Source organism: Prionailurus bengalensis, chromosome E4 (assembly GCF_016509475.1).
Source record: "Prionailurus bengalensis isolate Pbe53 chromosome E4, Fcat_Pben_1.1_paternal_pri, whole genome shotgun sequence".
Lineage (NCBI taxonomy): Eukaryota > Metazoa > Chordata > Mammalia > Carnivora > Felidae > Prionailurus > Prionailurus bengalensis.
In genome coordinates, this window is record NC_057360.1 from 2672104 (window position 1) to 2698866 (window position 26763).

At 48.1% G+C, this 26763-nt stretch overlaps 1 protein-coding gene across 17 annotated transcripts in view; it reads right to left on the reverse strand.

Annotated features, from left to right (window-relative positions):
- CDC42BPA (CDC42 binding protein kinase alpha) overlaps positions 1-26763 on the reverse strand; it is a 321754-nt gene that overhangs the window by 4839 nt on the left and 290152 nt on the right. For 10 of the 17 annotated variants that reach the window (XM_043568800.1, XM_043568796.1, XM_043568795.1 and 7 more), the window contains 12 exons: positions 24579-24715; positions 23606-23745; positions 22283-22364; positions 20126-20342; positions 19240-19302; positions 17804-18397; positions 15878-15975; positions 13195-13279; positions 11047-11170; positions 10211-10328; positions 6824-7006; positions 3968-4085 (listed from right to left, as the gene is read on the reverse strand). In XM_043568800.1, coding sequence (XP_043424735.1) covers positions 3968-4085; positions 6824-7006; positions 10211-10328; positions 11047-11170; positions 13195-13279; positions 15878-15975; positions 17804-18397; positions 19240-19302; positions 20126-20342; positions 22283-22364; positions 23606-23745; positions 24579-24715 — 1959 coding nt within the window. The remainder of the gene's footprint in view (positions 1-3967; positions 4086-6823; positions 7007-10210; positions 10329-11046; positions 11171-13194; positions 13280-15877; positions 15976-17803; positions 18398-19239; positions 19303-20125; positions 20343-22282; positions 22365-23605; positions 23746-24578; positions 24716-26763) is intronic. The other 7 variants (XM_043568805.1, XM_043568804.1, XM_043568803.1 and 4 more) reach the window with 1 other exon arrangement.

Here is a 26763-nt window from a genome sequence, read left to right on the forward strand (position 1 = left end):
GGGGAATCGGCATAAAAGCAAAGGAACACAGGAGAAGCATTCTCTTCCCCGGGGAGAAAAGCCTGGACACGAGAAGGAAGGGAGTGTCTCTAAAATCTCGCTCTCCTGTGGTCTTAGAGCTGAGGCGCCTCCAGGAGGCGGGAAAGGATGATCCCCCCTGGAAAGACGGGGGCGTTGTTCGTACCTAAAGTTCCCAGCGCTTCTCATTATTCTTTAGTTTTGGCGCAGAAACACGTCCGCTGGTCCAAGACGACCGTGCTGAGGTTTCCGCACTGTTGTTGGCGTAACAAATCCCAGTTTCGTTTTTCACACGAAGATTTTGGGAACAGGGTCAGAGACGACCGCGTCAAGCACGTGTACCTCACGGCCACCAAACCCAGGAGTCCTCGGTGGCAGAACAGGAACCTGCCTGCTGACGCCCGTCCTCGCGGCCCCGGTGACGACCTCCTGCAAGGGCTACTACTGCTGAGCACGCACGGAGCGACACGTCCTGGGGCTGAAGATGCCGGCGCCTGGGCCCCACCGCACACCAGATACGGCAGCGGGCGAAGCCTCTCGTGAGGGTTCCGGGACGCACGCCGGCTGGGAACCACAGACTCGTCCTTCCGCCCCGGGGACGGGCGCCTGCGTCCGGACGTGTGCAGTGGCGGCTCCCACAAGACACGCACCGATCGTCACTGTTTCTCCGGAGACCAGGGACGCACGCCTTACTTTTCGGACGTGGCTCTCCTGGGCCCTTCGGTCACCTCACTGGGGCCCCACGCCTGCCCCAGGGCCACAGGAAGTGCATGGCATGTTACTTTCCCGAAATGTTGTTATTCTGAAAAGAAGATCCAAAGTGCCAGAAGCTTCCGTCGCTCTGCTTATTAACTGTGTGACCTTGGAGCGCCTGGGGGCTCAGTCGGTTGAGCGTCTGACTCTTGAGTTTGGCTCAGGTCACGATGCCAGGGTCGTAGGATCGAGTCCCAACTCGGGCTCTGCACTGAGTGTGAGGTCTGCTTAAGATTCTCTCCCTCTCTGTCCCTCCCCCTGCTTGTGCGCCCATCCTCCCTCCCTCTCCCTCTCCCTCTCTCTCTCTCCCTCTCTCTCTCTCTCTCTCTCTCTCTCTCGATATAAAAAAGTTGTGTGACCTCAAAGAGTTACTTTAACTTTCCGAGTCTCGGTTTTCGTTTGCAAATAATAACTTCTCCCTCAGAGGATTTTTGTGGGAACGAGCGAGCGCTCAGGGCGCGGAGACGCGGTGCAAACGGGCGCAGGCGCAGCGGGGCCCACACCCCTGTCTACCTGGCTCCTTCCTTCCGTTCTAGCGATCGGTTAGGGAGCGGAAGCAACCGATGCCCCCTCAGTGACTTACACTATTTTGAAGAACACACTTTGGGAAAGTGCTTTTCAAGGAAACGTGACACTCAGCCACTCCCGTCTGAGAACATTCAAGCAGGGCTGTTTGGGTTGACCAGCAAAAGGGGCCCGGGGACAGTCCGAGGACCGGGGTCCCGGCTGGCTGAGACCACATGCCCAGGGGGTGGGGCAGTGAGGTGTCTGTCTCGGGTGACCTCAGGAGAGTCGAGGCTCCCCAGTGACCCGGTCGCCGACAGGCCTTCTTTCTGCGGGGGGCGGGGGGGGGGGGGCTGGGGCTGGGGTGGAGCCACAGTGGTTGACACCTCTGTGTCGTGAAGCCACCCTGAGTCTGGCTGGCTGTGGAGACGGACAGCGTGGTCCTCCATGACTTCTCATTTCTCTCTTGGCTGCCTGCCCTTCTGGAAACTTCTCCCATGAGCTGGACTCTTCTTAAAGCCAGTGAGAGGCACTCGACACGGCAGGTGCCCCCCGGGGCTTCCTGGACAAGGACCTCAAGGAGGCCACGCCCGACTGGTGCCCGTGGGCACAGAGGCCCCTCCTGCAGCGCCCCTGAGGCGGCGGCCGGCCGGGCTCCTGGCGTCTCCGCCTCACGGCTGCCGTCTCCAGCTGCCCATTCCACAGGAGCCCGGGAGCGACGGTCTCCTAAGGCCGATGGAGACACACAGGGTGGCGAGCCTGGTCGGAGCCGATGACAGAGCTCTGTTTACACGACTACGTTTATCCACGTATTTCCGGTGTGACCAGCCACGAGTCTGGCGGTGTAAATGCTCATCTATTTGTGGCTGCCGCCCCGATCTTGCCGGGAATGTGACACGTTGTACCATCGGTTCCTTTCTAAAATGTAAACGTGCTGAAAAGAATCTGGATTCCGAAAGAAGAAACAACTTCTGGTTCCCAGGGTCTGGAGAAGGATCACGGACTAAAATACCAACGTTGTGACGCCGTGTGCATGTCAAATCTTGGTAATTCACAGCCGGTTATCCGGGAAATTCACTGCCTCACCTCCATTGGTAACAAGACAGCGACGTGGTCGTCACCCTTCCACCTGGCCGGAGTTTTCACTGTGGTCAGGGCCACACATGGGCCCGTGAGTGTCTCAGGACACAGGGACAAAGGGGGGAAAGCCCCACCCGAGGGTCCCCTCCACCCCCCCAGCTGGGTCTGAGTGCTGCAGGGGGACCAGGGCCGGCGAGTCCCCTCGGAGAGGAGGTTATAGAAAGGCTGACGCCTCCGTCTGCCTCTGTGGCCACCTGCTCTGGGTGAGGACACAGGCCCGCGTGGTGAGGGACATGGGCCTCCGGCCACCCAGGGGGCCACTGCTGCCCTGGGGCCCCGCACCGGGCCCTCGGAAAGGAGAAAACCCACGATCCTTGCTTCAATCCTCCTACGGTCAGGGCCCCAAGGCCGCAGCCACCCACGGCGGGAGCTGGAGAACGAGGGGACCTTCCGCCCGCCGCGGCGACTTCCACCCATGTAGCTACTGTTCCAGCACGTGAGGCCACAGACACGTGTCCCAAGTGAAGCTGAACCCAGTGCGATCCGCCTCCCCTCCGCCCTCCACCACGCCAGCCACCCGTGCTACTTCTGAGAAAGCAACAGACAAGCAGACCACTTGTGACCCAGGAACTACCGAAGGTCCCCGCGAATTCGGTGGGACATGTCATGGTCACAGGCGGTCACACGGCGCCTCTGTGCACCGTGCACGTTTCCAAGGAGGCGGCGCTCAGCACCCCTGCACCTGACATGCCGCCCCGACCCCCACTGAACCCTGGGTTCCCGCGGAAGCGCCGGGAAGGACACATGGCAGCTCAGGGCAGAGAGAGGCTGACGATGAAGACAGTGCCACCTGGAAGCAGGTCACAGAGGACGGTGCCCCCGCGCCGTTCGCCGGATGCATGACGAGCGTCGGCCTGCTTCTGTGACGCTGCTCTTTGAGACAGACCCAGGTCTCCTTTCTCATGTGTTGCCAGCCCCTCTGGAACCCGGGCACCCCTGTGGCTCTCCCCCCTCACCTCCCACAACTAAGTCCCCGAACGGTCTCCTCCTCTCCCCTGTGAGCCCCAGGCAGCGCCGAGAGCCCCCCAGGATCATGCCTGCACCCCTGCCTGTGGCCCTGCCTGCTCCCTCTGGCAGGTGGACGGATCTTCTTAAGAATGTAAACTAGGTAAAGGTCCTTGGTTTCTAATAAGACAACAACGTCCTAGCTTGCTCCGCAAGTCCCTGATCTGACCTTGCCTACCTCCTGTGCTTTAGTTTTTGGGTCACTCCCCGACCCCCAACAGGTGGCCACCCTGGCCTTCTCTCAGTCAAACAGGACTCAGAGGCGGCCCTACCCCTAGGGAAGGCCCGTGACCTTGGGCTCCCCCTCGTCACTCTCTGAGGGGGGTCCTGTTCACTTCCTTCGGAGCACCTGTCACCACAACTGGTACTATTATGTGTCTGCCTGTCTCCCAGATGCACTGTGGGCTCACAAAGGACCCCATGATCGTTCTCCTAACAGGTGCCCCTGTGCTAACGAGACCCACCCAGCAGGCCTGAGGCAGGGGCGCGTGCACCGTGGGAAAGGGAAGAGCAGGGGGGGGCCCGGGGCTTCCCGGGCAGCACTTACTTGCTGACAGGCCGCTGCTGGCGCTCATGGAGCGACCGGGTTCAGGGCGGGATTTGGTGATAGATGGAATACTGACCGAGCCACTGAACACGGTCCGACTCTCCTGGGGCCGAGGGTTCTGAAAACAAAACAGAAAGAAAAATTCTTCAGCTGGAGAGAAAGTGATTTTCTGCGGAGACGTCTAATTTTCACTCTAACTGTAACAAATAAGTGATCTTGACCTGGGGTGACACAGAACAAGGACCCGATTCTATGATCCCTCCTGCCCACAGGAGTACTAACCCCTAATGGAAGCCGACCTCCCCCCAATCGAGGGTAAGTGCTCGTCCTTGTGCTTATGGAAACGGTTATCGGCAAATAAGAATTCTTTTTTTGTTGTGAGAACAGTAAGTAGAAGTTACATGGTTAGAAGTGACAGTGCGGTGCAGAATTATATGGACATTTGCAGACGCCCGAAACGGAGGTTTTGCTACGTCGGCGACTTTGATTGGCGGGACTGCACTAGCTGAATGGAGTGAGCCCACGTGGAGCCAGGTCACTCAAGGGTAGATTTTTCTCAAGTAAGTGCTTTCCCGCGTGGTAGGGGACGGGCACGTGCACATCCCCACACCCTGGCGTGCTGACAGAGCGGGGCCAGGAGTCACGGACAGCACGCCTGAAACCACTGCGGCTGGGGCGAAGTGCTCTGACTCGGGGACACCGGTTTACAAGATTCTCCATCAACTTATGGAATGATTTTGGTGTCCCAGGTATTAAAGTGGGCCAACGGGTGCTCTGAAAAGTCATACGCGGCCAGAGAGGCGGCGTGAGGGGCGGGCCATCTGAACTCGGCCGAGCACCCAGAGCCCTTGGCCGCCTCAAGGGACCCGGACGTTTGAGAACTGGAGAGGTGTCGGGGCTGACACCTGAGGGAAGGTTAACGTCAAAACCACTAACGCCGGGCGCAAGTCTCAGCAATCGGGCAACACGCTGATGTGGCATGAGGAGCTTCGAGTCACGGAGCCACACACACTGGAAGTCGGTTGGCTGGCTGGCCCCAGACTCAACCGCGCCATTTTGGTTCGCGTACCCAATCTGCAAAGTCCATTTAATTCTTAGTGTGTTATCTGTTCGAAGCAAACGCTTTACCTTTTCTTCTCTAAGAAAATAAAACCCAGCGGAAGCAGGGCCAGCGTTTTAACATTCGCGCACACAGAAGCAAACCTCTAGACGCCAGTGACGTGCACACGAGGCAGCAAAGGAAGGATCGAGAGGTGGGAGAATCAGTTTCAACCTTTACGTGTTTACTGCTTCTGCTAGAAACCTCAAGATACCTTGGGGCCGTCCTTTCCTACGGAACAGGCCTAGCCTGGAGTAAGTGGCAAAAATCAAGCCTGGAAAAACATACCAGGTGTGCAGTCACACCGAATGCTGAAGTCACAAAAGACTGACACACAGAAGACACGTTTTGTGAGAAAAAAAACACAATCCCACAAAAAAAGTTTATGGTTCAGTCATTTCAAGTTCACTTTCATTCTAGGACAGAGACCTGAGCTACTGGTCTTTTTTCATGTGCAAATACTCTCTGGATTAGGGAAGACTTTCACCGACAACAGTGTTTCTACTTGCGGAGGACTGACCTAAACAACGTTTCTGTCATCTTTCGTACGAAAAATTCTTGGCCGGTCAGTTTGTGCAACATTCTTCTGGAACCCACTCCCTGCGGACTGCTGACAAGCAACCTAAGGCTGATGTTTTTTAACCACAGTTCATCTTCTAGTTTGTCAAATAAGATATTTACATGACATTATAGCTTAATGACAGTGACATTTCAAACATTATAATTTAGAGTAACTGTACAATGCAAACAAAAGTACAAAAAGAAACTTGTCACCCTACGGTTTTCTATGCGAATAAAAAACGGATGTGACTGTCTCTCTGAGTCAGAGGGCACTGTGGGACAAGGGTTTGCATGACAGAACCCGAATGTCGTCTTTGTAAAATTAACTTGAGAAAACGTTACTGTGAAGTTAGCACAAGCGTGTATTTCTTTCTTTCTTTCTTTTTTAAGCGTGTATTTCTTGATGGAAGGTATGGGAAAGCCGCGCTAACGGCCACCGGCTACAGAGATGCCAGGCGGCATCCAAGGGGCCGGATCCAAGGGGCCGCCAGCAGGGGGCGCACTCCTTCCAGATAGATGCTGCACGCTTTGTGTTTTTTTCTTTGATTTAGCTGTCGGATCTTGGATCCTGGTTGGAATTAAAGGTGTATCAGCATCTGAAAGCCTAGTAAGATCACGTTCTTTTTGGAATTTTTCCCGTTACTCGTTCATACTATTAGAATTTTTACTTGGGACATTTTTAAGCTTTTTCAAAACGGGGTTTATTGTAGATAGGAGGCCTGTGGCTTGGTCCTACCACAGACCTTAATTAACCTCACTAAATCGAAAGAATTTTCTCCGAATTGAACCAGATTTGGGGTAATGTGCTATAAAAAAAATTCAGAAGTTGTGGGACTCCTTGTTTAGTTTAACAGAATAAAGACCCACACGGGACTATTTCTAATGATGGCATCTGTAAAGGGACATCATGACGGGAACATCTATTAAACACAAACCCCAAAAAACCCCTCCAATACTGTTCAAAGAATAAAAGTGAAATCCTCCCCAGGCTTCATGCTTCTCCTCAAAAGAAGAAACAAAATAGAACTGGAGGAGGAGGAGGAGGAGGAAGAGGGGGAGGGGGAGAGGTCTGGCAGGAGAGAAGCAGGAAGGAACATTCACAAAAGGAAGCGCCCTCCGCGGGTTACTTATCAAGCTGGGAACAGGAGGTCCGCACACGGTTAGTGGTAGTTAACACCTGACTCGGCCGTCCATACCCTCAGAGTCATAAAGCTGGGTGTACCGGGGGCAGAGCGTAGAGACGGGGAATACTCAGGGTTTATGGAATCAGGAGAGAGAAATTTTTCAGCGGAATTAACAGTCATGTGATAGATGTGCTCAAAGTTGATCGGAGAGGAGATGAGGCCGGAGTGAAGCGAGGGCGGATAAGGGAGGCCTGGCTATCAAAACAACAGGAAGAAGAAAAAAAGTAACACGGTAATGAAAATGGATTCACTGGTTCCACGTGACATTTCAGACAGCACGCATGCGGAAGGCACGACATCGACATCGCTCACATCAGAACTGAGTCCTTAAGGAAATACTCTCAGGCCTTAGAAAGTTACATTTTGTAATCCTCCTGCCAGTTCCTGGAACGTTCACCTTGTACAATTATTCTCCTTTATTAGCGGCAGCAAGTGCACCGAAACCAGACTTTCAGAGTTCAGTTCCGTGTTTTCTTACGTGATAGAATCAAAATCTGGCAAAAACACACCATCGGTAAGGACAGAAAGAGCGAGAAATGGTTCAAGGTGAGCGAACCCACAGGCAGCCTCTCATCAGAACCGCTAGCCTGTTTTCTTTAGAGACCTAACACCATTCCCTGGAATTTACAGACTTGCACGTGTGTTTGCTTTCCCCGGTCTTGTTTCGGTGACCCTCATTAACGGTGGTGACTCCCGGAAGCCCAAACCTGGCTCCACTTAGACACCCAAAAAGTCAGGTTCGTTTTTAACAAGGGAAAAATCCCGTCCATGTCTGGGCGGGCATATTGATAAAAACATAAAATACTGTAATAGCGAAGATAGAGAAAAAGCTTTTCTAACCAAAGGCGCTAGCATATCCGGTTGAATGGCTTCTGAGGGATGTGGGGCCGGTCACTCAGCACCCGGCCACTTTCTCTGAGGCCACGTGGTCCAGGGGCCAGTGGGCGGACGGACCACTGCGGGGAGAAGGCCCCCGAACCGGGATGAACTTGCTTTGCTAAACAAAATCTGACAGATTATGGAGACTTAAAAAAGAGCTCCTCTATGAGACACTGTTTTAAATTTAGAGATGTGAGTGAACCAGCACTTTCTAAAGTTATTTCCAAAAAGGAAAAAAAAAAACCAACCTATTGACGTAAATGTAATAACTACTCAATAGAGCTCTGGGGGGGTCACTGAACCAGAAGAAAGGTCGTGTGCCAAAAATAAATCTTCTGGAGGTAGAATATTACTCTTGTGTTCACCGGGAGAAATCCCTGCCCTTTACTGGCAGCACCCCACGATGGCGGAAGGAAATGACAAGGAGCAGTCCGTATTTCTAAGTCATCTGTGTCGCTTCTCCCCTCGGCGCGCTAGATGTGCGTAAAGGGCTCACATCCAATTCAGGAGAGAAGAGACTCCCTCCTCCGGACACTCTCTTCCACATTCAGGAGGCAAACAACCCTATATCAGTATCAATTTTGGTACAAAGGAAACAGAACTAAGTTTCTAAAGATCTCCAATAAACTCTCTAAGCTCGTAAGTATTTCCCAGGAAAGCGGTACTGATATGAGAAGTGAAAACAGAAAAATGTCCAGGGTGCACGCTGCTCTTGGCTCAGATGGCAGGTGGCTTTGGTGCCCGAAGTTCTTACACGGTAACGGTTGATGAATTTAATTCATCTTAAGTTTTGGAAATAGTTCATTAAATACAGATAATTCCATCTCAGTGGAAAGGACATAAAACCTGAGAACAAATTAAAACATCACGAGCTTTTCAACAAACATTTATGTGTATACACGGGTACACGTATCATCGTTAATTTTTTTCAGACCTGCGCACTACTGCGTTCTTTCCCAGTGTCTACCCAAGACAAACCCAGGTCTGGGGGACAGTGTATTAAAACTACTGGCTGGGTGATGAAATGGACGTTTACAACAGCCCCAGCTTGTGTGTCCCTGGCTAGTAAAAGAAAGTCAGGTGGAAATAAAATAAGGCTAAGACACAGGTTTCAAAAATTTGCACCAAGTTTTCGTCCTGGAAACACAAGGTGCTTACATGGCAAGAAAGGAACGGAACACACATTAAAAACTGGACCGCACTGTAGGACAAAGAGGCACCCGTGTCCGTGACAAAAAGAGCCCACGAGGCAGTCACGGGTTAACACAATCAGTGACGACAAACGCTAAAATGAAGAGGTCTGATGGGAATACGTGACCAGCACGGAAGGCCACGCGTCATGGAGTCAGGTGCGGGGAAGAATCTCCCGGAAATGCTATCGGAACTGGTTTTGCTCAGTCATTACCACCAGCCCCTATTTCGAACAAAAAAATGAAGAGAGATTTCTTTTACTTGCAGTGCTGAGGGGGTAATGGGAGATGATGCGCTGACAGAGAGTTCTTAGAGTGTTTGAAATCTGCTATTTCGATTCTGTGTGCTTATTCGGGGGGTGTGATGGCCAAGTCCTCCTGTGTAGGAAGGCCTGAAAAACTTCTAGAACATCAGCAAACTGGCTTTTCACCTGATGGAGGAAGGCTACAAAGCAGAGGAATATTTTGGGAACTTTGTGAACCCCTGAAACTCCTTCACCTTAAGGAATGCTTGATGGCACATTAAACTAGATCACCTAGCATTTTTTTCCTGTCGGTGATAAGATATTCGTGTCTCCTGTCACAGCAGAGCTGGCAACGTGGCGAGAGGACAGACTCCCTCAGAGAGAGCCTGGGTCCAGATTCACAGTCTGAACGCCACCACCAGTGATCAGAAGGGCCGTATGAAGTTTTAATAGTTTGCTCAGGTACTGTGATACCAAAATGCTAAGTATGCACAGAGCCTGGAAAATTCCTAATTCCACTAGTATCCTTAATTTCAACATAACAGGTCCAAGAATCCAATCTTCACGTGACAAACCAGTCTGCCTATGTTGTACTTTTGTATGGAAGACGGGCCAGGCAACACGTGTGTAATCGGGGAAAGGAAAGAGACTCGGTTGCCCAACCGGGCAACAGGTGTGGCCGTTAACGACCGGGCTGACGTGGTTCTGTGCAGGTGGGAAAGGCCGAATATCTGTATGGAACTGCCGAAGCTGAGCGAAACGTCAGCGTTTGGTGAGCGAGTTCTGGATCCCGGTGCAGATCCTCTCCCGACCCGGCAGTGTGCTCCATCAGCAACTGGATGCGGGGCAAGTTTACGGGGTGCGCAGCTAAGAACCAGATCTGTCTGGTTCTTCGCAGATGCCCAGACGCTGTGTTTTTCTCCCGCGTGTCGTACGCACATAGCGCTACGGGGACACGGTCTCTCATCGTCACGTTTGCGTATCCCGTGAAGCCTACATACGTATGTGGGCACGCACGCGTCCGCGTCTTCTCCCCCTCTGGCCCACTCGTAACCCCGCTCCCGTCTGCCCTCCATTTCTCTTACCATGGGCAGGTCTTTTAGGATCTGTATCCCATCTCCTGGGCCCATGTGTGCTATGTGGTTAAAATTAGTTGGGTTAGAAATTAATTTATTTCTCATTTCGGGATCTCGCAGCATCTCTCTGTAAGATAAAACACCCGTTTAGACACACTTTCTGGGCTCGATCTCGTTAACTTTAGAAAACAATGAGGCATCCTTTATTGGTTCACAAAAATAAAACTGTGAAATCAAGTTTAGCCAGGACAGAATTAACAATAAGATATACTCAACTGAAACTTAGAAGCTTTTCTTTTAAACACAAGATCTTACGCTTTTTGGTGGGAAAACAGACAGGGTTCTCTCAGTACTCAAATGCCAAAGCTCTATTTTACAGACAGTCCTGGCCATTTTCTGCAGGCCTTTTAAAATCACTGATAACACTTCAGAGATGTTTTTACCCGTAACTGGAAATGTTACCAGCCCACTGGCTGTTTACTCTCGAAGAGAACGGTTAATCTGAAGTTCTCAGGCCCGCGCCCGTGTGCTACACGCAGCTAGGATCTGTTTTACGTCGAGCAAAGGCTCGCATTCTAAAAACCGCTAAAAACCGCAAGCATTTCACGCCCACGGAGAAACGAGCGCAAACGCGGTGCTTCAATCCAGCGCGATCATTTTGGAGAGTGTTAATCAAAATCACACTGACAAGCAGGCTCGTCGCTGTGGTGTGTGACACCACAGAGGGACGACAGATTTTCAGAGACCCCATCTTCCTTCCAAATCACTAACGCTCCGTCACCCACCAGCCCCGCGGAGGCTCCCCACGGCCCCGACGACGGGCACGGCCCCGCCCGCCCCCCTACCTCCTCTGCTGCAACCTCTCGTCCTCTGGGACCCGGAAGGAGTAGCGTCGCTTGTTGTTAATATTTCTAACCATCTGCTTCCGACTGTTATCTGATGTTTCGGGAACCACCAGCTCATCCCCTTCTGTTAAAAGAAGACAAAGACCGGTGGCGTTCTTTGAAGCGCTAAAATGCTTTTTATCCGTTAATCTCCAAGACAGCACAAACAGGAATCAGTTGTCCAACGTACACAACTTGCATTTTCAAAAGGTGTGTGTTGATACTCACGGTAAGTAACAATTCAAACGGGACACATGTACACAGGGATACGCCGAGATGAAACCTAGCTTACAAAGTATACTTTCACTTCCTATCTGATTACAAACATACAGTGGCACAATTCTAGCAGAAGAAAAGGAAAATGCAGTTGCCTGGGGGTCCTGTCGCCTTGTGCCCTCCCCACCCCCCCATCTCTCTATCCTGTCTTCTCTCACCTTCCAGGTACTGGTTCCAATGGCTTAGGGTGTTAAAAAAAAACTCCTCCCATTACGCTACACAATCGTCAGGCATAAATGGTAAAGTATTCACGTAAATGATCGTTAAAATTCTTTTTACATAATAAAACATTTCCTTTTGTAAGATCCAGTCTGCTAGATGTGGGTAAGGACAAAAACCTGGGCTCCCACCAGCTTCCTTTATTAAAGGCAAGACTCTGTGGCTGTTTCTACCCCTCTGATCTTGGGGGGCCAGGATACTTAATCGTATGCACCTGGCATCCGGTTTCAGCGTTCATAACCTAGAAGTAAACAACCGTCCGCCAAGGGCTCCCCGGACATGCTGAAATTTGTGAACACGCTCTAGGAATAAGAGAGACAGCGGTGTTCACACAACACGAGGGACGCCATTCTCTAAGGAACAGGAGAAAAGCCAACCTGGAGAATTTTTAACACCCACAAAGCCGAAGCGAGGGAAAGGCAAGCCAAGGCCGGGGATTAGCGGAAAAGCAGTCTTCTTCTCATATCCTGATAATGCAGCTTCATCAGCTTGCTTTCCTAACTACGTGTGAAACACGATTTTGGAACGTGCGAATCGTGCGGCCGGGGTGGGTCTGGGTCCCGGTGGCAGCGGGGGACGTGGGACAGCCGGAGGGAGGACTGCAGCAGCACCGAGCCCTGAGACGGGAAGGCCAGAGGCAGCCAGAGAACAGGCGAGGGCCCCTCCCTCCCCCTCCCGAGGACAAGACGCCTGCACTGAAATCCTGCCAGGCTTTCCCTCTCCAAGCCCGCCCCGCGTCCAGCCTAGGGCAGGAGGAGGAGTGGAAAGATGCGGAAACACGAGTGGAAAGAGGCTTTATCCTACAGATGTGGACTGGGAAACGGACACGTTCTGTGATCATCACGGCCACACACGGTGAGAACTGGTGCAGCCGATCCTACGTGAATATTGTGACTTCCTCTAAGAAACAGACACAAGTGAAGTGCAGGCCCTGGAGGTGGAGACGCTTACAGCTCAAGTGCAGAAGCTTCGTGGCGAAGCCGTCGCTGAGTGGCAATCATTTCTAAAATCCGAATCTCCCTTCTCCCGTCGCGGTGGAATGTCCCCAGGCAGGACCTCTGCTACAACCACCAGTCTGTCAGCCAAGGGCCCTCCGGGGCCGAGCGACCTCCACGTGACTGTGGACACCACCCGCGCCCTCTGGCCCCCGTGCCCCCTCTGGACTCTGGCGGCCCTGCCCGTGCGGCCACGGGCACTCGCCAAGTTCTAGGCCCCGGGTGCCCTGGCGGATGATGTACTCCTGAAGTCCCCAGTCAGAGTTCTGCATGAGTTTTCACAATTTCAGTGCCATAGACTTGGGTTAGGTTTTATAGCATTACTAGTACAGCAAATACTGCTTTCAGCCATACTTTCTGCACTTAATTCAGGACTCCCCAGAGAAATCAGGTACGTCAGCAACAAGTATTTTGTGTACCTAGCTAGATTAGACAGAACGACTTTCTATCCAGACATTTAACTGAATATATTGAGACCATGATAGTAGCCAAGGTCACAGACTTCGGAGTAAGAGGAACCTGGGTTTAAATGTGGCCTCTGCCACTTATTATCTCCGGGCAGTCAGCTCAGAGAGAGTATTTCCTTTGAAGCTATCGTATTAACATTATATTTTCTTACCTGCCATCTTATTTTTGAAATATATTAATCTAATTGTCTCCAACCCTAAAAGGTTTAATGATCCTTCACTGTTTAAGGGTCGAACCTAAGGTAAGAATAAAAAAATAAAATAAAATTAGCATTTCAGTAAAACCCTCAAGTGGAACCATAAAACTTCAGGCCTATTTGTAAAGCACACCCTATTAAGACCTTCCATTTATCCTTCCTCTTCAGAATATAACGCTCTCAGAAAATCAACAATTCTGATGGGGAAGGCATATAAAATGATGTAATTTTAACAAAAAGTTATAATGACAACATTCTAAAGAAAGAATATTCTGGGGGAAAAAGTAGAAATACATTTAAATCTTTAAAAAAAATTTTTAATGTTTATTTTTGAGACACACACACACACACACACACACACACACACACACACAGAACCCGAAGCAGGCTCCAGGCTCTGAGCTGCCAGCACAGAGCCCCAAGCGGGGCTCGAACTCACAAACCAGAAGATCATGACCTGAGCTGCAGTCGGACGCTCAACCGATTGAGCCACCCAGGCACCCCTAAATACATTTAAATCTTAAATTTGACTTTTTAAAGCCATTAGTGACTATTTATACTAAGAAGATATTAACACAGCTACTTTATGAACCTGAAGTGGAACTAAATGTCCACATATGATGGGGATGAAACTGTGTCACTGGGGAGGGGGGGTGCTGTCACTAAGTGGTGACAGAGCACCTGCTCATGTATGTGGCACAGAGCAACGGAGTCCCCACCTCACACCACACACACACACACACACACACACACACACACACACACACACCCCAACTCCACAGGTTCATGACATTAATGTAATAGGCACACCTTTCAAACGTTTGGAATAAAATACAGATCATATCTTTATGACCTTGAGTTAGGAAAGAGTTTCTTAACAGAAAAAACATGATGACAATACAATTTATCATTATTTTATCAAAATATATGCTTGGCAAAATACACCATAAAACTAGGTCACGAATAGAAAAGATTTACCCCATCCCTTTCCCAGTATTTACAATATATAAAAAATTTCAATAAATTAATAAGGAAGAACAAACAGAAAAATGAGCGAAAAGCATGAGTAGGTATTTCACAGAATTTAAGAACGAATAAACATACAAAAGATTCTCAACAACACAGTTAATTGGGGATGTGCAAATTAATGCTTCAGTGAGACAGCATGTCATAACCATTTATAAAGGTTATAAAACTATGAATACTGAGAATGGCAAGGTCAGGGAAGATGTGGGTGAGGAGGCACTCTGGTTACTGCTGGGGGGAGGATGAGCTGGTACAATTACTCTGGAAAAGAATCTGACACTATCTTGTAAAGCTGAACCCCTGTGTTCCCCGTGCCCCATCAATCCCACTCCTGGACACGTGACTTAGAGAAACACAGGCATCGGTGTTCACAGTAGCAAAACCTGGAAAATAATTCATGTGTCTGCCAATCAGACGATGGAGGAATGAACTGATCTAGTCACTCAAAAGAATATTTTATAGTGGTGAAAAACGATGCACTATTTACAGCACACGTAATCACACAGACGGACCCTGGAATATGCATGAAGGAAGGAAGGCAGAGAACACACAGTGTAACATTTTCATAAAGCTCAAAGGCAGACAGAACTGAACAATACAAAACCAAACAAGTGTTTAGGAATATTTAAATATGCCAAAAAAAAAAAATCTGTATTTTAAGAAAAGCAAAGGGATGATACAGGCAACATTCAGGATAGTGATTTCCTCTGGAGAGGGGCTGGGGGGTGGGATAAGGGACAGGTACGCAGGTAGAGGCAGGGATGTTCTGGCCCTGAGTGAGCTGTTAATAATTATCATGCTTCACAAAGCTCCTATTCTTTCATATATACTATACGATTTACATGATAAAATGGAAAATAAATGTAATTAGCCCCCAAATGCAAACCAGAGGGCCATATTTTGGGTGCTTTCCCTGAAGTGGGAGTATTTCCAAGAGTTTTCACGGCTGATGTCCTTAGGCATTGGGGCAGACCTTGAAATCTGACCTTGGCTACTTTCTCGTCCCCCCCCCCCCCCATAAACCCTGCCCCCAGCGGACGACGCAAGCTACGCACGTCTATGTGAAACTTACTCCTCACCCACACAGAACAGTTGTTGCATGCTTGTAAAAATTCTCTGTTGTCACAGGGAAAATCATGTTTTATGAGAGCATAAACACCTTTATTTTTTTAACGAGATATTTACACACATTTGGGCTCTCAGTTTAGTCACTTTTCCAGCCTGTGGGGTCTGTCTCACAGGATTACCACCTGCACGCCACAATGTGAACGACAGCCACAAGGAAGAATGACAGGTCCCCCCCCCCCCCAGCTCCTGAAGCAGGGGACGGACCCACGTGCGAGGTGGAGGGTCCGCTCCAGTCTCTCGTTACCACGATGCTCTCACGATGACGCAGCGAAACACGGTGACACTGAATGTGGTAAAAATACTATGGTGTTGAGCTACTCATAAAATTAACCAGCTTGACTTCTGCTTCTACTTTTTTTCTCTTAGCAGAATCCCAAATTACCAACTGCCAGAAAACGCTCGATTAGCGAAAAGGAGCTAACTGGTCCCATCAGTGGTTCACTCCACTCATCAGTTTGCTAGCCCATTTTTGGCGTTAAATTACCTTTTTGAGTGGGAGAGTCTGAATCCATTCCATGGAGTTCACATCGAAGATGTCAACTGCGTTTTCACTGTACACGGAGAGATACGGTGCATTGTAGCCTGCGAGAAGGGAAGGAGGGACAGTGGCTAATTACTTCTCTCTTGCTCTGGCTCTCTCTCTCTCTCTAAAGCGAGAGAGTGAGAGCGAGCACGAATGCACGTGCACGCAAGCCTGGGAGGGCAGTGAGAGAGGGAGAGAATCTTCAGCAGGCTCTGTGCTCAGGGCAGACTCCCAGGAGGGGCTCGATCTCACGACTCTGAGATCACGATCCGAGCTGCCACTAAGAGCGGCACGCTTCACCGACCGAGCCACCCAGGCGCCCCGCACTTCTCTAACTCTTCAACGCCAAACATTCTGAAAGGTCTGTGCTACATAACTGTGGAACGGAATCCCACCCGAATCCTACTGTGGTCATGCAGTAGCCGCATCCAATCATTTGGGAACAGGATGCAAATCATAAACGAGCAGTGGAGACGCTACGGGTCGGGTGAGACGGCAGCTACAGGACAGGAGGATTCATCCGGCTTATGCCGAGGGCGAAACGCTCCCTTGTCCAGTGCTAGTTCCATAAAGGGACGTCCTCACGTCACGTTTGAAGTACCCGCTTCCTAAACCAGTTAAGCTACTGACAGCGAACCAGCACCGACAGTGACACGAGCAGAGGGAGGAGATGCTCTCCCTAAGACGGGGTCACGAGTCGAACCACCGCCCACGCTACCCGTACGACCCGGATGCTCTCACTCTGACTCCGCACGGAAGTAATACTTTGCCTCGTTACCCGACTAGGTTACGAGACAGCCTTTATCCTGCATACGACACCACAGGTACAAGTACACAGTGTAGAAGAAACAAGACTTTAAGAACAGGTAGGGCTGGGTGGGTAGGATTAGAAGGATTTTTTTCTTTTTTCTTTTCCAGACTCTCTCACTCTTCTGTAACAAGCACACCAGCCTCCTAACTCTTCTCCCACTGAACCTCTAGGCCTGACGGTCTCCGTCCACCATCCCTCCTCTCACGGGGGCCAGTGGAAGGGGTTTCACGCCTCCTGTCCCCAGTGCTCCCCCCACCCCGTGTTCGGAGAGCCGCCCTGTCTGGCCTCCGTGAGGATCTCGCTCTATTTCCTGGATTCGCCGCACGCTCGAGCTTTCCCCGGTTCCCTGGTTCAGCACTCACACACGCTCAAGTGGCGTCCACTGAGGACAAAGCATCGGGGGTCAGGTACCCCTGCGCGTGCGGCTGGGGAACCCCACGCATCCGCCGCAGGGCGACCACAACCCGCTGCCGCGTCTCGGCCGCAGGGGTCCTGCCTACCCCACTCTGTGCTCCGTGAGGGCACTGCCCTCGGCCGCTGAAATGGCACGTGACGCATTCACTAATTCACTGATGTCCTCCGAGTTCTTGAAAGAGTGCACCAGGCAATCTTAAATATCCGGGTATTTAGACAAAACTATAAAACGGAGAAACACTTCTTACAGATGCTGCATTATGCCTTTACATCAGCGCTTAAATAATTCACTTAGTAACTGCTTCTCCAGGGTAAGTCTCAGGAGCTGTTAATGCTCACAGGCACTGTATTTGGGGGGACCGTGAAGATAACTGCTTAGAGGTACTTCAAGAGACCACATGGGTTAAAAAGCCAGCTAAGTAAAATATTCCACAGAAAGATCAGCTTCAACTCCGGACAAGTTAAGGTCAGCCCTGCTGGCCTAGGTCTAACTAACTACGGAGAGTCACTTTGCACAAACGACACAATTAATACTTAGGCAAAACCTTAAGGCGGACTTAGAAAAACAAGCCGGTATTAAGAGTGAATATATCTAGGAAACGAGGCTGACGGAAAAGGAAAGAGACGCAGAGGGCAAACAGCCAAAAGTAAGAGACTCTTACAGCAAGAGGAGGGATTTGCTGGCCACATGAGCTCCTGCTGTCTGGATCTCCGGCCCTGGCAGTCCGTGTATATCCCGATGCTGTTAAAACACAGCAGGTACTCCTTACTGGAGATCTCAACTGCACAGATGGCGTCCATCGGCTGATGTGTGATAAAGGACAGCGTGTGGTCATTTGAGTGGAGCATGCTGTACGGACCCCCTTCTCCATTCAAGGGGTATCTCAGGAATCCCGACTGGAATCCCACGCACAGCTGTTCGCTGAAGACCGCCATCCACTGCACGTTACACGGGACTTGGATTTCCTTAAATTTTCGGTGACGGGTCTTGCTCTGAAATAGTTCGTAACAGAGGACCTGCCTTTTCATAGCCACGCACAGGCACGTGAGAGCTCCGTGGCACACCTTGCCAGAAGTTATGGTCTGACACCCTTTCGTCTCTGCCAGCTTGTAAAAATCGGTCTCTCGTCCGTCCAAAGCTGACATGGGAAAAAGGCGCACGTGACGATTTCGTCCTGAGATCACAGCAACAAGCTGATCATTTGGAATGAGTTCAATCTGATGGATCTTCTTATTGTCACCGACTCTGATAATTTCTGTGCAAAGGAACAGTTATAAATCAAATGCAGAATGACGTTTTAGTGATTACTTATATCCCAATTACACTCAAAAGGACAGGTCAACTTATAATGAAGACACGGACACACACACAGAAAAGTAAGAGACCAGAATCATGTGGAGAAAGAGGGAGATAATTATACCCATTACAAGGTGACAGCACACGCCCACAGTGAGGTAAGGCAAAGGGTCCCTGTGTGAATAAGCGTGCCACATCTCCAGGAAAAACCTTTTTACTGGCACTAAATTCTCAGGAACTTCACCATGGCGCTCCTGTTTTAGAAACTGAGGGAAGACTTATTTCACTGAACGTATTCTAGGGGCGGCAAATGCAGTTTAAATGCATTGTCTTCCCACGATCGCACTTGATATAAAGATAGGACACTGATAAATTGGTTCCTTTTTATTTCCCTTGGTATTTAATTTGGCCCTGGAAAAAAAAACTCTTTTGTATTAAATGCGGGAGAAAATCTCCCAACAGTGAACACACACTTGAATGACGGCTACTTCTAACACTAACAGAGCAATGAGAAAGTCCGGCTGTATCGTTCACGTCCCGTCCTGAGACGTGCAGGCTGTTTGTGGAGCACTGGTGCTCAATCAGTGACACAAGAAACACAACACACACTTGAAAGTTTAAGAACTCGGGAGGATTAAAGAAGTTCAAAAATTATCTTTTGATTTATCAACACATCAAATTAGGTCTGGAAAATTTCAATTATAGAATAAATCAGACCAAATCCCGCTCTTCCTAGAAATTAGAATTTTTCTAACGACATAGGGTTGAAAGTTACTCCGCAATGATTAAGTTTTCTCTTACCATCTTTCGTGACGTGCACGACAAATAACCCTTCTTCATTTCCCAACGCGATCCTTTCATGGTCTACAGAAGACACGAGGTACGAAACACTGTTAACAGGCAAAGCTGTGTACAACTAATACAACAAAATGGATAATAAATTTGGTGCAAAAACACTCAAATAAGGAACTTAAAAATAGGAATAAAAATGTGTACTGTTAAGTTTCCTTTCAGATGATAGCAGTAAATATTACCTCATGTCTTTTTTAACAGATCATTAGAAAGTGTATCAATACTTATAAAAAGAAGTAAACGTTTATTCAACAGAGGGTGAAAAAAAGAGAAAAAATCTAGTTTGCTAGTGCCCTGGGTCCACTTCTTGTTTTGGGAGGGAGAAACTGCAGAAGGCATTTGGACCCTACTCATTAACTTTTCACTATTTACTAGGAAGTAACCAAAGAGTTGGATGTGTACCAATAACATGACAGAAATTTAAACCTCCAGACCCAGAAACTGCTCTCTCTTGAGGGCATTTGCTATGCAGGGCATCCTGTCACGGGCCCCACGTTACCGAAACCTCCTAACTTCTGCGAGGTCATCGGAAGCTGCATCCTACCCAGGAAACTTATGCTTTAAGCAGTTAAATAGTTGGTTCTAAGTCGCACAGCAGAAAACAGATCGTTCACAGGTTCATCTTTAGCACTCTTTCTTCCAGAAGAAAACGCACTCGGAAAGCACTTCTCCTCGTGTACTTTCTCGTGTACTCACTCAGCAGACATTCACTGCGTGTGTGGGGCACGGCGCCTGCCATGCTGGACGCGGGGGATCCCTGGATGCAAGCCAGCCCTGCTCCCAGGGTAGGCTGGTCAACAGCTATGCTAACACGGTCCACGGCGCCAGTCCATACCTATGATCGCAGCCGCCTGGGTGGTTTTAATGAGCGGCAGAGTGCTGTCATAAGCCTCCTTGGGGACGTAGACTGAGCGGTCTCGGAACTTGTTTTTCTTCAAAATCTTGTGCAGCTCGCTGAGCACGCCCACCCACCTGTTCCTCTCGCTCTCGCTCTCCGCGAGCATCAGGACCGAACACCTGCTGTCTGACGCCGAGAGCTGGGAGGCTGTGACCTAGGACAGTTTAATCAGCCTGTGTTAGAAAACAGACACGCTTCAAGCAGGTTTCGTGCCGATGCTACTTTGTTTAGCTCTGGCCAACAAGGTGAACACTCACCAAATGATCCCTTCCAGAGTGCAGCTTTTCCTAATCAGAAGAATAACTAGTCTTAGCATTAAGATTCATGACAAAGCAAAGGTAGCAGATACCTTTCTCTCTCTCTCTATCATTTACTTAGTTACAGCAGGTACCATTTTAAACGTTAATAACTATTTTTATTTTCTTTGCTATGACGTGCTGAGTGCCACCACTAAGAAATGCATCACCCATATTCCTAGATCAACAGCACCTGACATTTACTGGGTTAAGCGTGAGCACTGCTCAAAGCCCTGCATGAGCACTGAGGCAGGTACCCTACTGGATCCTGAGCGTACATCTGAGGGAACTGTGATGCAGGGATGTACTGTCCCCACAGACGCCCCACCAGACCGGGTCCCGCGTCCCCCTCACGCACACTACCCACCATACTGGTTCTCAACTTCTTTTTAAAAGTCAGAAATAAACTTAACGTTCTTTGCCACTTCATAACGCACAGAATCTTAGGGAAGATCAGATCACTTGTGTTCGTATTTAAATGAAGATTTAGCATTGTACAAATAGCACTTACAATCAGAGCAGATTTGAATTTCACATACATGTGATTTAAGCAGCAGTGACAGTCAACTCCAACTGTGTGAACCAGCTACAGGCAACTGGGCCTCCCTAGGCTCCCCTGGTGACCGTCCTTAGATACCATATTCATAAACAAACACTGAGTAGTGGGCATAACGTTAGGGCAGTAGTCTTTTTTTTTTTTATGTTTATTTACTTATTTTGAGAGGGAGCATGAGCTGGGGAGAAGCAGAGAGAGAGAGAGAGAGAGAGAGAGAGAGAGAGAGAGACAGAATCCCAAGCAGGCTCCACACTGTTAAGTGCAGAGCCCGACGTGGAGCTCGATCTCACCATCAGATCATGACCTGAGCTGAAACCAAGAGCTGGACGCTCAACCAACTGAGCCACCCAGGCGCCCCTAAACCTCTATTGTCTTAATCCGCCAATTCAAGATGGCCCTGTGGGAGGGCAGGCAGCCTCCAGAGATGGTTCCCAACAATTCTTCCTATGGAATTGCATTTTTCTCATCAAGCTGTGCCGTCTATTGTCCCTCCCCTTAAATCCAGGCTGGCCTCATGACGTACTCTGACCAACAAAACGCACAAGAGTTATTATGCCTGTCTTAGGCCTGGTCCTCAAAAGTTCTGGAAGCTTCTTTTGTCCTCTTGGAGGCCAGCCATGTAGAGCTCAGCCAGTGACCGAATGAGAGACCGACCGCATGGAGAAAGTTCTCAGAGATCACCTAGCAAACAGCCAGCAGCAAGGCCCCAGGTATGGGGGCAAGGTCATTTTGGATATTCCAGCCCCAGATGAGCTCATGTGAGTAATCTGAGCTGACACCACTCAAACCGTATAGCTGACAGAGAGAATGGTAAAAAATAAACCATTACTGGCTTAAGCCATTAAGTTTTGGAGTAGTTAATTACAAAGCAATAGAAATAAAAACATTAGTTTTTTAAATGAGATTTTAAAAGAAACGTCTGTTTTTCAAAAACTTGAGAAACCTCACACTTGTTTGGTTTTCTATGTTGCGTATTTATTTGAAAATTGAATTGTGGCTCAAAAATATCGCCCAAGGTAAAACCTATTTTAGAAGCCAAATATTCAGGCTTTCCTCAGGTCTTTTACTAATGAAATATTTACTTAGCACTAATTGTCTATACATTCAAGCACTGGGTGATATGAAACACATTCAGGAATTGGGTCCTATTCCTAGTTAGGCTTATGATCTATACGGAGGGACGAGATATATATTCACTAAGAACACGTAATTCAGTGATCAAATTACAGCACGCATACTTACTCTAAATATACAGGGTATATCTTTCCGACTTGCATGAATTACATCAGAGGCCAAGACTGAACTCACAGAAAATTCCTCATCCCTGAAGGAAAAGTAAAACATTAGAAGTCAGCATATGTGTATGTGTGTGGTGTTCGGTAGGTATATCCATAGAACACACACGAAGCAATCCTCAAAAGCTACTCGCACAAAATGTCCAAACTGAATTTTTAAAACCATTTGGCTTTTCCCTCATTGTAATGGATACTGCCCGAAGTAACTTGTCAGGAGTAACTTAACAGGGGTAATTATACAAGAGCTAGGAACGGCTGCTGGCTACAGTTGCCAGGCCAGAACGTGTACATGGGGAAGGAGGACTTGAACCCGGGAAGGTCTCCAGAGTCTCCAGAACACTGGACCCTCTTGCCTCCCGCAATACATCTCAAGTGCCCACAACACAGCTTATCTGACATCTCACTGTTCTGTCGACGCCTGAGACAGAATTCCTCCACAGTTATCTATTCCTCGTGATTTCCTTAACTGGGTTCCTGGTATCATCCTCCTCTTGGTCTTAAAGACTTGGTGCCCTAGTCTTGTCTTTGACTCTTCTTATCCTTCCTGCGCCTAGTCCCTTGGCAGTCTCTGTGGGACTTTCCTGGCCACCTCTTCATATTCCTTATCTGGAGGAAAGACAGCGTGGCTGAGGTGCTCGTATGAAACGCCAGTGTGCGCCAGAGCCGGAAACCGTTCTGAACACTGGAGAAAGAGCTGGGCGGAGGCCCCTGTGGGAGTCTTCAGCACGGAGTACTTGGGGGTACTAAGTCACCCGAGGGGAGCCTGGGAGCTAGAAGAAGAGGCAAAGGAGAGCGCTCCACGGGGCAGGGGAAAAACCATGAAGAAGAGACCGGAAACATTCAAGAGGTATACTCATTCAAATGTTTACCAGCTGGTTACACAGTCTGAGAGCCTGTCTGATTTTGACATTTCTACTCCCTTTCCTCACGTTCGAATCATGCTCCACGCCTTCAGGCGGTGACTGAAACACTACGTGTTAGCCCTTTGTTACCCAAGCCATCTTTACGCTGGGCTTTTGGATTCAAACATTCGGTTCTTTTCCCTGATGCCCTATCCCCAGCTCACTCAACACACATACATCAACCCGTCCTATAACTATACTTTGCTTCTTATTTCTAATTATATTACTCTAGCAATATCAGTAAATTAGAATATTAACATGAAATTAGAATTAGATAAAAATATGGCAATATAATTAGATGAACAATCAGATACTTTCTTATTCTTCCGGTGCAAAAGATACAAATATCTTCACTTTCAAAAGCTCACCTCATGTCAATCACCTGACTGACAACAACACTGGGCTGGGACGCTTTTCCTTCAGCAACATCGTACAGGAAGAGCTTAAAGTCACAAACCACAGCCAATGCTCTTTGCCATCCTTTCTTCACTCCTGCTGGCTTAGGGATCTTAGACAGATAGACAGACAGACAAAAACATTTCAAACTAAAACGTCAATCATATCCCTTTAATTACCTACAAAACTGCAGGATGAAAGCCTAGAGATAACGTCTGTGTGTTCAAAGTCTGCCACTCTGGTTGGTGAAGTGCAGATGAACACATATACCATTAATAACTCGAGAAAAACATAAGAAAACATTCCTCAAATACTGAATGACTTTTGATTCCGAAAAAATTTTTAATGGTACCATTTTAAATTTCACTTGTAATTCATTAAAATAACATTCATGTTGGGGGGGGCATCTACTGGCTCAGTCAGTAGAGCATGTGACTCTTGATCTCAGGGTTGTGAGTTCCAACCCCACACTGGGTGTAGAGGTTACTTAAAAATACAATCTTAAAAATAATTCATGCATTTCTAAATAGCATAAAAGTCAAATTTGGGTGTAAAATCAAATGCAGCTGACACTTAAAAACATTGTTCAAGATTACGAGTAAGAATACACCCTGCTAATAGCTCACCCTTCATAACATACGCTATGATCTCCAGCAAGACCAAGTGTTGAAGACTCCTTTATGGAGATTTCGTTACAACTCAGGAGCAGTACAGAAAATTCTAAGACATTCTGGAATTTATTTCCAAGTGAAGGCCAGGTTTTTGTTTTCAAATCACACTGGATGAAATAAAATTATTACATGAATTTTGTTTGCCCAATTATTACATGAATTTTGTTTGCCCAATTTTCTGTCAAGTGGTAGGTCTGTCAGGCAACTGGACTTAGTTTTCCAGTCATTAATCAACTTCAAGAGATTAATCTAAATCCAACCTGATCATACTTACCCTGACATGACCTTCATATGCTGTTCCTATTCCCTTCTGTGGATCTATCCCCAGAGGACCTTTTGTCTGCTCAGGAGGGACCGGACACACAGTTGGAGCTTTGTTTACACACGTTATATGACACGAGAATCCACACACTTTCGAAAGAGGGGGAAAAAAACCCACAATATTCAATAGAAATTCACTTTTTACAAGAAGAAAATACACTGAGCACTCATCACATGCAAGTTGCCACATTAGGTGAGTTTTTGTCTGTGGCTTTAAGTAACTGCTCTGCCTTTTGAGGAGTAGATTCACTTGCTTACCAATAAGAACTTCAATGAGAAATAGTAAATATTTGTACGTATTACTGTTCTGTGTTAATCAAGAGAAACAAACACACAGAAAAAAACATCTAAGCTTGTGAATACAACAGTTGATTTAAACTTCTAATTCCAAAAAGTAGTTTCTGGAGTGCTCTCTTACTCTTTATCTCACTCCAACTTGCTATCTGCCTTGAAATTTCTCTTGCAAGGGCCACTGATGGACATGAAATTACGTGGCATCTCTAAAATACCTGCAAACTTTACCAGTCCCTCTTTTTGAAAATGAAATTGTTCAATGATTTTAAAAGGCACCAATTAAGTGTAAGATTCAGGAGTTGGTAATATCATCATAGCTACGTAAACCAGGGCTACGATCATAATAATGGTTAACTTTATTGGGTACATTTAATTTTTCTGTAACAATCTACGAGTGACTTGCCCTGGGTCACAGGACTCGTGAGTGGCACTGCTGGAATTCAAACCCAGGCAGTCGGGCTCAGGGCCAGCCAACCGCAACTACCAACACCACCATGACACCTCTATCTGATACTCCCGTGATAAACCCGAGACTTGAAGAAATAAGGTAAACAAAAAATGAATGCATAATTTTCACTGAGACTTGGTTGGGTGAGGATTAAAAGGTAAAATATTTAAAAGAAACAAGCTTGTTGGAGGGGTCTACAAACTAAGAATACGTATTTAGACAACTCCTACCGTGAGGGTGGGTTCTGGAGAATATTCGGGAAAGAGTAAGAGCGGAGACGGAGAGACAGCATCATAGGAGTACACGCACACGGGAAAACAGATTATACCGCTGATGGGCATTATGAACCCCCTAAGAAGCAGATGAACTAGCAGACTGTCAACAACACCACATTTCCATAAGACGTCTCCTTCACTTGTAAGTGGAGCGTCTAACAATTGGTTAGACTAACGGGCAAAAATCTCACCTCCCAACAGCAGCGGAAACAATAAAATAACTGTCCTTTACAGGAACTAACTTCAATCAACCAGGAAGAAATGAAAATGACAGGACTCTTCGGAGGCTGTCACCACATTTACGAAAGCCTGGGCAGGGTCTAACTTAACGTGTCCCCACAGTGCACAGGGCAGAGTTCTAGGGGTCTGCGGGGAAGACAGGCACAGTTTCCTGACCTGAGACTCTAGAAGGGAGTCTGGGGAGGTCTCAAAACTCCCTTCTATGTTATTGCAAATGACTGGTGCCTAAGAAATGGTAAGGCACCTAAAGCCAGGTAGCTGTCTGGGATTCTCTCCGACAGATTTTGAAAGGACATTTTGAAATGTTGGCTAACTCCAAAATGAGACAAGGCTTAACAACTGCACAGATTCTCTCCTTTGGCATCCATCACACCTTCCTGGTCAAGGACATGGGCTATTCCTTTCTCAGACGGCTTTGCTATCTTTGCCTTTGACCTCCCCTGAACTCTGTTTCCTAAGGTTCTGTCCTCATATCTGTTCCCTTTTCAAACTGTGCTTTTTTTCCTGGAAAACCCCATTTCCATTCATCACTTTGTGCTAACTCTCAAATCTACTTTTTAACCCAGACCATTTTCTTTGGCTCTACACCGATGCATCTCAAAGACCAGCTGAGATGATACGGTCTGGATCTTCTGAGCTACCCACACATAGAATGTGCTGCCTTAAGATGCTCTGAATTCCCCACTATCCAAAGTGACCAGATACAGACCAGGTCCAAGCACATTCTACAAGGGGAACACCTGCATCTCATGTGGACTGATGACCTTCCCCGCAAAGTCCCTTCCAGCCCTAAGGGCTAAGACATGGAAACTAATACTAGAATTAACATTAGCAACTATTTTCTTATCTTTTTCATAAGATACACCAGTAAATGAGATAGA